The sequence below is a fragment of the Oncorhynchus clarkii genome, chromosome 3 (assembly GCF_045791955.1).
Source record: "Oncorhynchus clarkii lewisi isolate Uvic-CL-2024 chromosome 3, UVic_Ocla_1.0, whole genome shotgun sequence".
NCBI classification, from domain to species: Eukaryota; Metazoa; Chordata; class Actinopteri; order Salmoniformes; family Salmonidae; genus Oncorhynchus; species Oncorhynchus clarkii.
This window is the reverse complement of record NC_092149.1, coordinates 4,418,495-4,430,634: the sequence shown is the minus strand read 5'-3', so window position 1 is coordinate 4,430,634 and position 12,140 is coordinate 4,418,495. Positions and strand designations below refer to the sequence as shown.

General features: G+C 41.8%; 1 protein-coding gene across 4 annotated transcripts in view; it reads right to left on the bottom strand.

Moving 5' to 3' along the window:
• The window catches only part of LOC139386815 (protein Jumonji-like), a 101,656-nt gene extending 94,200 nt beyond the window's left edge, over positions 1–7,456 (bottom strand). For all 4 annotated transcript variants that reach the window (XM_071132633.1, XM_071132651.1, XM_071132670.1 and 1 more), the window contains exon 1: positions 6,840–7,456. In XM_071132633.1, coding sequence (XP_070988734.1) covers positions 6,840–6,884 — 45 coding nt within the window. In that variant the 5' untranslated portion in view covers positions 6,885–7,456. The remainder of the gene's footprint in view (positions 1–6,839) is intronic.
• Positions 7,457–12,140: the final 4,684 nt, after the last annotated feature.

The window sequence follows — 12,140 nt, the reverse complement described above, 5'->3', positions numbered from 1 at the left end:
CTCTGACACAATGAGGCAGCCTTGTAGTTAGGGAGGGTTTAAGGCAGTGTCCCAAATGGCACCTCATTCCCTATGGGCCCTGGTCAAAAGTTCTATACTATATAGGGAATAGGGAGTCATTTGGGACAAGCCTTAGTCTTTCCAACTGCACTTTCCTGTCTGTCTGTCCTCTCTCTCTCTACATGGCGCTAGCCAGGCCACACACCCCTCTGCTGCTCTGTGTCTGTCTGTCCTCTCTCTCTCTCTCCATGTCGCTGGCCAGGCCACACACCTCTCTGCTGCTCTGTGTCTGTCTGTCCTCTCTCTCTACATGGCGCTAGCCAGGCCACACACCTCTCTGCTGCTCTGTGTCTGTCTGTCCTCTCCCTCTCTCTCCATGGCGCTGGCCAGGCCACACACCCCTCTGCTACTCTGTGTCTGTCTGGTTCCCCACACACTAAAGCACATACTTCAACTTGGCCCTCCTCACTTGTGCGCCTGATAAAACAACGTGACTGTGTCCCAAATGTCCCCCTGTTCCCTATATAGTGCAGTACTTTAGATCAGGGACCATAGAGCTCTGGTCAAATTGCCCACTGGGATTTGGTCAATTGCACCATTGGGCCTTGGTCAAAAGTAGTGCACTATATAGGGAATAGGGTGCCATTTGGGACGTAGGCTATGCCAGCCTCTTTACATGTGTAAAGGCCCAGCAGTGGCAGCTGTGCTTACCCCACCACACACCAATGAATTAGGCTTTAGACCGGCTGAGGGGCTGCACTGAGGCAACTACACAGAGGAGCCCTGTTATCCTCTATAATATCCTCTTTGATGTACTGTTCTGAAGCTTTAACTACTGTCGTTCATTAAAACAACACTTTCAATGTTTAACAATGTTCTCTCATTATGTTGTTTTTCTTTATGAATTGTGAATAATAACTTGAGAAAGAGAAAAGTCCATCAAATATCAGAGGAAATCATTTAAAAAGTCCTGCCAATATGTTGCCCAAGAAACTCGATACCCAAATGAATTTTCAACCGTTAAAGGGGCAATATGCTAATCAAACAAAAATGACTTAAAAGTGCAAAAATGTACACTTTAAAATGCAATTGTGTGTTATGGGAAATCAGTGATTCCTGTTCTTGGTCTGGTTATGTTTATTATATCATGGTAACACAGTATGTCCTTGGCATATAACTGTTCACAAATCAGGTATGATTGTAGCCATCAGAGCCTGCTTGTTCTTTCAGTGAGCCCTTCTTTCAGCTCGCACACATCGCACCGAATGTGGATCTAGTGTTCGTCTGCCGATCGTTCAGGACACATTGCTTTAGGGACCACCCGCTGTAGAGGTCTGCCGATCGTTCAGCACACATCGCACCGAATGTGGATCTAGTGTTCGTCTGCCGATCGTTCAGGACACATTGCTTTAGGGACCACCAGCTGTAGAGGTCTGCCGATCGTTCAGCACACATTGCTTTAGGGACCACCAGCTGTAGAGGTCTGCTGATCGTTCAGCACACATTGCTTTAGGGACCACCTGCTGTAGAGGTCTGCCGATCGTTCAGCACACATTGCTTTAGGGACCACCAGCTGTAGAGGTCTGCCGATCGTTCAGCACACATTGCTTTAGGGACCACCTGCTGTAGAGGTCTGCCGATCGTTCAGCACACATTGCTTTAGGGACCACCTGCTGTAGAGGTCTGCCGATCGTTCAGCACACATTGCTTTAGGGACCACCCACTGTAGACCTCTGCCGATCGTTCAGCACACATTGCTTTAGGGACCACCCGCTGTAGACCTCTGCCGATCGTTCAGCACACATTGCTTTAGGGACCACCCACTGTAGACCTCTGCCGATCGTTCAGCACACATTGCTTTAGGGACCACCTGCTGTAGGCGTCTGCCGATCGTTCAGCACACATTGCTTTAGGGACCACCTGCTGTAGGCGTCTGCCGATCGTTCAGCACACATTACTTTAGGGACCACCCGCTGTAGGCGTCTGCCGATCGTTCAGCACACATTGCTTTAGGGACCACCAGCTGTAGAGGTCTGCCGATCGTTCAGCACACATTGCTTTAGGGACCACCAGCTGTAGAGGTCTGCCGATCGTTCAGCACACATTGCTTTAGGGACCACCAGCTGTAGAGGTCTGCCGATCGTTCAGCACACATTGCTTTAGGGACCACCCGCTGTAGAGGTCTGCCGATCGTTCAGCACACATTGCTTTAGGGACCACCAGCTGTAGACGTCTGCCGACATTTTTCATGCGATACTACATGACGTTCTATTACTCTCAGCCAGGAACCGCTTGCTGGTGTGTCTCAGCCCTTAAACAAAGCCTCAGTAATACCAATCCTACGCTCATTCAGAGGAAGTTAAACGACAAGGGCAAGTGCTTGTCTGAGTGCAGGTTCAAAGAAGAAGTCCACTTTGTTTGTTTTAGTGGCCGACTTCCTGCATTTCTGATAAACTTTTACCGAAAACTAGACAGGAGTTTTTTTCCATGTTGCCTTCTTTGGAAAATATGAACCATAGAAGAGATATGAGTGAACAAGAACAGTAGGAAGCACTTTAGGACATGACACCTCGTGTTAGAATTATTTTGTAAAACATTTTTTAACCAGGCAAGTCAGTTAAGAAAAAAATATTTTTTGCAATGACAGCCTACCCTGGGCCAAACCCAGACAGGCCAATTGTGCTCCGCCCAATGGGACTCCCAATCACAGCCAGTTGTGATACAGCCTGGAATCAAACCAGGGTCTGCACTGAGATGCAGTGCCTTAGACCGCTGCACCACCCGGGAGCCCTGTTGAGGTGGAAGACAACTGGAAAAGGAATGTAATTGCAGTAGGTGTGACACTATTTGTGAATAATATTTACACCATAGAAATAGCTCCTGTTGCTGTAGGATTCAAGGAAAATTCCACCTATTATTAGGTAGAGCTATTAAATAAATGTCCTGTCTGATACTTGCTGAATAAGTTTGATTGGAAAGTAAAATGATGAATTAATGCAATAACATTGTTGGAACAATGGGCACAATAAATTAGCTAAATTGGGGAAGAAGTCAAATGAGGATTGGTTGCGAATTGTTTAAACATCTTCAAATCAGCATATGCACAGGAAATTGGACACATTAACTTTTGCCACAGGCCCCTAATGTCTTACAGTCTGCATTAGTCCCCATATGATCATACTACAAGTCATAAAATATATTACATTTTCTGAAAGACAATTCAGGTTTTTTAATATAAATCATCAACTATACATGTGATGTTGTAAATTGTGGATCGGGGCTCATTCTGGGATTCACACACACACACACACACACACACACACACACACACACACACACACACACACACACACACACACACACACACACACACACACACACACACTAGAACCACCATAGGGAGACAGCACTGGATTGGTCATATAAAATTAAATATAAAATGGTGAAAATATCTTATTCTCAGAATTAAGTAACTGACTGAGAAAAGCTGTTTGATGTTTTAGGACAGTCTGATGTTTTAGGACAGTCTGATGTTGATGTTTTAGGACAGTCTGATGTTGATGTTTTAGGACAGTCTGATGTTTTAGGACAGTCTGATGTTGATGTTTTAGGACAGTCTGATGTTGATGTTTTAGGACAGTCTGATGTTGATGTTTTAGGACAGTCTGATGTTGATGTTTTAGAACAGTCTGATGTTGATGTTTTAGGACAGTCTAATGTTGATGTTTTAGGACAGTCTACTGTTGATGTTTTAGGACAGTCTGATGTTGATGTTTTAGGACAGTCTGATGTTGATGTTTTAGAACAGTCTGATGTTGATGTTTTAGGACAGTCTGCTGTTGATGTTTTAGGACAGTCTGATGTTGATGTTTTAGGACAGTCTGCTGTTGATGTTTTAGGACAGTCTGATGTTGATGTTTTAGGACAGTCTGATGTTGATGTTTTAGGACAGTCTGCTGTTGATGTTTTAGGACAGTCTGATGTTGATGTTTTAGGACAGTCTGATGTTGATGTTTTAGGACAGTCTGCTGTTGATGTTTTAGGACAGTCTGATGTTTTAGGACAGTCTGATGTTGATGTTTTAGGACAGTCCAGTGTTGATGTTTTAGGACAGTCTACTGTTGATGTTTTAGGACAGTCTGGTGTTGATGTTTTAGGACAGTATGGTGCTGATGTTTTAGAATAGTCTGGTGTTGACGTTTTAGGACAGTCTGAAGTTTGAGAACAGTATGGTGTTGGTGTTTTAGGACAGTCTTGTGTTGATGTTTTAGGACAGTCTGATGTTGATGTTTTAGGACAGTCTGAAATTTTAGAACAGTATGGTGTTGATGTTTTAGGACAATCTGATGTTGATGTTTTAGGACAGTCTGAAGTTTTAGAACAGGATGGTGTTGATGTTTTAGGACAGTCTGAAGTTTTAGAACAGTATGGTGTTTGTGTTTTAGGACAGTCTGATGTTGATGTTGTAGGACAGTCTAATGTTGATATTTTAGGACAATCTAAAGTTTTAGAACAGTGTGGTGTTGATGTTTTAGGACATCTGATGTTGATGTTTTAGGACAGTGTGATGTTGATGTTTTAGGACAGTCTGATGTTGGTGTTTTAGGACAGTCAGATTTTGATGTTTTAGGACAGTCTGATGTTGATGTTTTAGGACAGTCTGATGTTTTAGGACAGTCTGCTGTTGATGTTTTAGGACAGTCTGATGTTGATGTTTTAGGACAGTCTGATGTTGATGTTTTAGGACAGTCTGCTGTTGATGTTTTAGGACAGTCTGATGTTTTAGGACAGTCTGATGTTGATGTTTTAGGACAGTCCAGTGTTGATGTTTTAGGACAGTCTACTGTTGATGTTTTAGGACAGTCTGGTGTTGATGTTTTAGGACAGTATGGTGCTGATGTTTTAGAATAGTCTGGTGTTGACGTTTTAGGACAGTCTGAAGTTTGAGAACAGTATGGTGTTGGTGTTTTAGGACAGTCTTGTGTTGATGTTTTAGGACAGTCTGATGTTGATGTTTTAGGACAGTCTGAAATTTTAGAACAGTATGGTGTTGATGTTTTAGGACAATCTGATGTTGATGTTTTAGGACAGTCTGAAGTTTTAGAACAGGATGGTGTTGATGTTTTAGGACAGTCTGAAGTTTTAGAACAGTATGGTGTTTGTGTTTTAGGACAGTCTGATGTTGATGTTGTAGGACAGTCTAATGTTGATATTTTAGGACAATCTAAAGTTTTAGAACAGTGTGGTGTTGATGTTTTAGGACATCTGATGTTGATGTTTTAGGACAGTGTGATGTTGATGTTTTAGGACAGTCTGATGTTGGTGTTTTAGGACAGTCAGATTTTGATGTTTTAGGACAGTCTGATGTTGATGTTGTAGGACAGTCTGATGTTGATGTTGTAGGACAGTCTGATGTTGATGTTTTAGGACAGTCTGATGTTGATGTTTTAGGACAGTCTGATATTGATGTTTTAGGACAGTTTGATGTTGATGTTTTAGGACAGTCTGATGTTGATGTTTTAGGACAGTCTGATGTTGATGTTTTGGGACAGTCTAAAGTTATAGAACAGTGTGGTGTTGATATTTTAGGACATCTGATGTTGATGTTTTAGGACAGTCTGATGTTGATGTTTTAGGACAGTCTGATGTTGATGTTGTAGGACAGTCTGATGTTGATGTTGTAGGACAGTCTGATGTTGATGTTTTAGGACAGTCTGATGTTGATGTTTTAGGACAGTCTGATATTGATGTTTTAGGACAGTTTGATGTTGATGTTTTAGGACAGTCTGATGTTGATGTTTTAGGACAGTCTGATGTTGATGTTTTGGGACAGTCTAAAGTTATAGAACAGTGTGGTGTTGATATTTTAGGACATCTGATGTTGATGTTTTAGGACAGTCTGATGTTGATGTTTTAGGACAGTCTGATGTTGGTGTTTTAGGACAGTCAGATTTTGATGTTTTAGGAGAGTCTGATGTTGATGTTGTAGGACAGTTTGATGTTGATGTTTTAGGACAGTCTGATGTTGATGTTTTAGGACAGTCTGATATTGATGTTTAAGGACAGTTTGATGTTGATGTTTTAGGACAGTTTGATGTTGATGTTTTAGGACAGTCTGATGTTGATGTTTTAGGACAGTCTGATGTTGATGTTTTAGGACAGTCTAAAGTTATAGAACAGTGTGGTGTTGATGTTTTAGGACATCTGATGTTGATGTTTTAGGACAGTCTGATGTTGATGTTGTAGGACAGTCTGATGTTGATGTTGTAGGACAGTCTGATGTTGATGTTTTAGGACAGTCTGATGTTGATGTTTTAGGACAGTCTGATGTTGATGTTTTAGGACAGTCTGATGTTGATGTTTTAGGACAGTATGATGTTGATGTTTTAGGACAGTCTGATGTTGATGTTTTAGGACAGTCTGATGTGGATGTTTTAGGACAGTCTGATGTTGATGTTTTAGGACAGTCTGATGTTGATGTTTTAGGACAGTCTGATGTTGATGTTTTAGGACAGTCTGATGTTGATGTTTTAGGACAGTCTGATGTTGATGTTTTAGGACAGTCTGATGTTGATGTTTTAGGACAGTTTGATGTTGATGTTTTAGGACAGTCTGATGTTGATGTTTTAGAACAGTCTGATGTTGATGTTTTAGGACAGTCTGATGTTGATGTTTTAGGACAGTCTGATGTTGATGTTTTAGGACAAAAAAATGACATGAAACCAATATGTAAACACACTAATGCATACCACACACAGTTTATATGACGTTATCCATTAGCAAGAGAGAAGTTTTGGAACGATGTTAAGCATTTAAGAACACATTTAGAATATACTTACGTATTTCTTCTGTATGATGTTCCTTTTGGGTCTGTCTTTACTCATCCTGCAAACCGGATTGGTTCGGTTAAACACCGAATAGCCACATGTATATCCTTTTTTTAGAACATGCAATTATTTAAATCCCGTGGTGTGATCCAGCGAGGTGGCAGTGTCTTTATCCCCACTCTCTCCCTCTCTCTCTCTCTCTCACCCTGTCTCTACTTCCCTTTTCGCTGAGTCGCCTGGGAGAGAAATTCCAATTTTGCAATCCACGGCAAGAAACACAAATTGAAATCACGGCGTTATAACATATGCATAACAACGAACCGGACAATCTCCCATTATGCGAATGAAAAGGGCATGTATCCTGGATATCCTCGAGGCACAAATCAAACACGCTTTGAGGGCCCAGCAGATTCCGTGTTGAAGAATATCACAGGCGGGAGTTAAAAGGTACAAAAAAATGCTTCCCCCTCGAAAAAAAATTATCCAAAATCCAGAAACACGTTTCAGCGGTGTCTGCCAGACGACGAGTTAACTCTCCCACACCGCTAGTAATGGTAACGGCATGGGGTTATCTGCAGCGTCTTCCTACCGCGATAGACCGGGGAATATGCCCCAGCGGTGAGTCTCGAGGAATACAGTACCACGTTAGGGACTGGGTGAAAATACAAACACAGTCATCTGGCGTGAGGAGCAATGTCGCGATACATCCCTCGAAGATCCATGGACGGGCCTCCTAAATTATTTTTCCATATCAATAAATAACATTTACAATGCGATATACTATATTATTGTATTGTACCTTTATTCATAATTTAAAATGTATTAAAATAGGCCCATCAATAAAGACTGCACACTTAATAACCAAGTTAGAAATACAAACAATGTAGCCGCTAACATTGTAATTACATGGTCACAATGTATTTACCATACGAATGACAATGTTTATTTTGTTGAGTTGCAGAACAAGGGCTACACAGTCTATATATGTATTGATGTGAGTGTGAGATAAGCTACACGGTGGGATGTTGACTCTGGTGCATGGTGGCAAATAAGAAACTGGAAAAAATGGGATGTCCAACACCTCCTATTGAAATCACTGACCAACAGACAAGAACGTGAGAGAGAGGGAGAGATTATTGTTTATTTCACTTTTGTTAATGATCTATTTCACTTGCTTTGGACATGTAAACTTACATTTCCCATGCCAAGAAAGCCCTTAAATTGAAATTGAATTGAGAGAGAGAGAGAGAGAGAGAGAGAGAGAGACATCATTACAACACTGTACATAGCTATAATATGACATTTGAAATGTCTCTATTCCTCTGAAACGTTTGTGAGTGTTATGTTTACTGTTAATTATGATTGTTTATTTCACTTTTGTTTATGAACTATTTCACCTGCTATGGCAATGTAAACATGTGTTTCCCATACCAATAAAGCCCTTAAATTGAATTGAATTGAGAGAGAGGGAGAGAGAGAGAGCAAAAGAGAGAGAAAGGGAGAGAGAGAGAGGGAGAGAGAGCGAGCAAAAGAGAGAGAAAGAGAGAAAGGGAGAGAGAGAGAGGGAGAGAGAGCGAGAGAGAGAGAGAGAGAGTGAGAAAGAGAGAAAGGGAGAGAGAGAGCGAGAGAGAGGGGGGGGGAGAAAGAGAGAGAGACTAATACAGGGGTGGAGTCATGTCTCTGCAGGAATAAACTGAGAAGGAAAGTACATGCAGCTGCATGAGGACAATGCTAAAGAAAGTTTGGCAGGTCCTCAAAGTCTGTCTAAATGAGGACCTTAGTTTACATTTCTAAATTAGAAACAGAGAGCCTACTGTTAGACTGCGAATGAGGAATGAAAGGGGGAGGTTGTAGACTATTAATGTCTATATTCACATTCTAATGATTTCACTGGTGTATTTAAAGTGTGTGTGTGTGGGGGGAGGGGGGGGGGGGGGGTTACTGGACGGTTGGTGACGTTTGTCATGACGACTTGATTTCAGGTGTGTTAGCCAAGGTGGACCCCTCATTACAATGATGTGAACTGGCGTTTAGACTTGAGTTGACAAATGATCTGGTAGTCAGCCTCTAAAGGTCCACTGACTGGAGCTGATGCAGAATTCATTAGGCCCTGCAGTCAACCACATCCTTCAACTCAACTGACCATTATCCCTCGCTATAAATGGGTAATATAAACTGTGTTCCACATGACACCCTATTCCCAAAATAGTGCACTACATTCGACCAGAGTCCTATGAGCCCTGGTCAAAAGTAGTGCACTATAAAGGAAATGCAGTGCCATTTGGGACGGGCCCAAAGAAGCACTTTGATTTACAAGCATCTAGACTGATCACTGCCTGCAGGAGTCCATCCAGTTTTTTGTATTCTATTTCAGAATCCCAATACATTCCTGTATGTTTTCTCAGGGGCTTTTGAGACAAGGATCTAGCCGTGGCCCAAGGCCATACACACATTACTAATATGTTACAGTCATCATTTATTTAGTTTGATGTTGAGCTTAGCCTTTTTATACAACACAAACCCCTCTTGTGATTCATAGACTGGTTTCAGCAGCATCATTAGAGGGACTGTTGTCCTTCAAAGCTGATTTACAGCATGTTGTTTTCCATTTGTAGAGATCAACTTTTAGTGTTGTAAAGCTGTGTTATTCTATAGTAGGCCTCAGACCAACAGTATGGGCTTTACAGGGCCTTTACTGTCTGTCTACAGACAGTCCTTCAGGGCTTACATCTGGGGCCTGACTATACTGACAGGGCCTTTACTGTCTGTCTACAGACACAGTCCTTCAGGGCTTACATCTGGGGCCTGACTATACTGACAGGGCCTTTACTGTCTGTCTACAGACACAGTCCTTCAGGGCTTACATCTGGGGCCTGACTATACTGACAGGGCCTTTACTGTCTGTCTACATACACAGTCCTTCAGAGCTTAAATCTGGGGCCTGACTATACTGACAGGGCCTTTACTGTCTGTCTACAGACACAGTCCTTCAGGGCTTAAATCTGGGGCCTGACTATACTGACAGGGCCTTTACTGTCTGTCTACAGACACAGTCCTTCAGGGACCAAGCCCAGAAGACCATAGAGGGCATTGGACACCAGCATTAATTATGGGGCCGACACAGGGGTGACTGACTGGGGTCAGGCTGTCACTGAACCAACCGGCAAAAGGAGGGGAGGAACCATGTAGAGAACTTGAGCTGCCTCGCTCACTTCTGAATGGTTGCGTCCCGATTTTGCACCCTTTTCCAGGAGTGTGCACTTGCACACTCTTCACGTCGTCAGGGGTTTAAAGCATAGGATTGGGGCAAGCATTTGGGCTAGAGAAAGTTTCCATACACAAATCATTTCCTTTAAAATCCACGAAGGCAAATAAACGAGTGATGGGAATAGCAGGTGTGTGAATTCATAAGATTGTACATGGCATGTTAGGTATGAGGCACAAGGGCCCAAACAGGTTAACGGGAAATGAGTTACATCAGTTTGACCAAAAGAAGACCGTCATTCACTCAAATCCAATTTTATTTGTCACATGCGCCAAATACAACAGGTACCTTACCTTAAAATGCTTACTTACAAACCCTTAACCAACAATGCAGTTTTAGGAAAATAGAGTTAAGAAAATATTTATTTTAGTCAAGTATAATATTTACTCAGTCATTCATTCAGTTGTTTAGTCAGTCATTCATTCAGTCATTCACTCAGTAAATCACTCCCTCAGTCATTCATTCTTGTTAAAGTAAGGAAGGGCAGTATAACATGACCAGAGGAATACTACCTGATCATTAGCTGATCATTAGAAATTAATGAGGACAATGCTAAAGAACGTTTGGCAGGTCCTCAAAGCCTGTCTAAATGAGGACCGTAGTTTACATTTCTACATTAGAAACAGAGAGCCTCCTGTTAGACTGTGAATGAGGACCTTAGTTTACATTTCTACATTAGAAACAGAGAGCCTACTGTTAGACTGTGAATGAGGACCTTAGTTTACATTTCTAAATTAGAAACAGAGAGCCTACTGTTAGACTGTGAATGAGGACCTTAGTTTACATTTCTACATTAGAAACAGAGAGCCTACTGTTAGACTGTGAATGAGGAAAGAAAGGGGGAGGTTGTAGACTATTAATGTCTATATTCACATTCTAATGGTTTCACTGGTGTATTTAAAGTGTGTGTGGTGTGTGTGTGTGTGGGGGGGAGGGGTGACAGGATGGTTGGTGACGTTTGTCATGACAACTTGATTTCAGGTGTATAGGCCAAGGTGGACCCCTCATTACAATCATGTGAGCTGGCATTTAGACTTGAGTTGACAAATGATCTGATAGTCCACCTCTAAAGGCTTCATTCATTCTTGGAAAAGTAAGGAAGGGCAGTATAACATGACCAGAGCAATACTAGCTGATCATTAGAAATGAATGAGGCAGATCTCGAGCTCTGTGGGACGTGTGTATTATTCCCCCTGCTGGACATATGGACAGGCTTCCTGAAACTGGATTTACTTTTAGTCATCTTGGTCATTAGTCATCTTGGTCATTAGTCATCTTGGTCATTAGTCATCGTGGTCATTAGTCATCTTGGTCATTAGTCATCTTGGTCATTAGTCATCTTGGTCATTAGTCATCTTGGTCATTAGTCATCGTGGTCATTAGTCATCTTGGTCATTAGTCATCTTGGTCATTAGTCATCGTGGTCATTAGTCATCTTGGTCATTAGTCATCTTGGTCATTAGTCATCTTGGTCATTACAAGTAAACAAATAAATACAAATGCAAACTCTGATTCTCATGAAACTAACACACACACACACACACACACACACACACACACACACACACACACACAGTCTGTGTTGATGTTTTAGGACAGTCTGATGATGTTTTAGAACAGTCTGATGATGATGTTTTAGGACAGTCTGATATTGATGTTTTAGGACAGTCTGCTGTTGTTTTAGGACAGTCCGATGCTAATGTTTTAGGACAGTTTGATGACGATGATGAAGATGATGTTGTAGGACAGTCTGATGTAGATGTTTTAGACTTAAACATGACATGAAGTCAACATGTAAACACACTAATGCATACCACACACAGTTTGAATGAGGTTATCCGTTTGAGAGAGAGAAGTTTTAGAACTCGATCTCTCTTGAGTTGATTATCTGTCGCTACATACTCTGTTATGTAGGACAGAGTGGGTTAGTGGATTAATGTTTGTCTTCTTCCCATTGGCATGTTGTACAGAGCCCTGTGAATATTTCACAGACTAAAGCCTCCTTTCATCGGTGAAACGGTAGTTGATTAATCGCGCCTGGCTGTCAG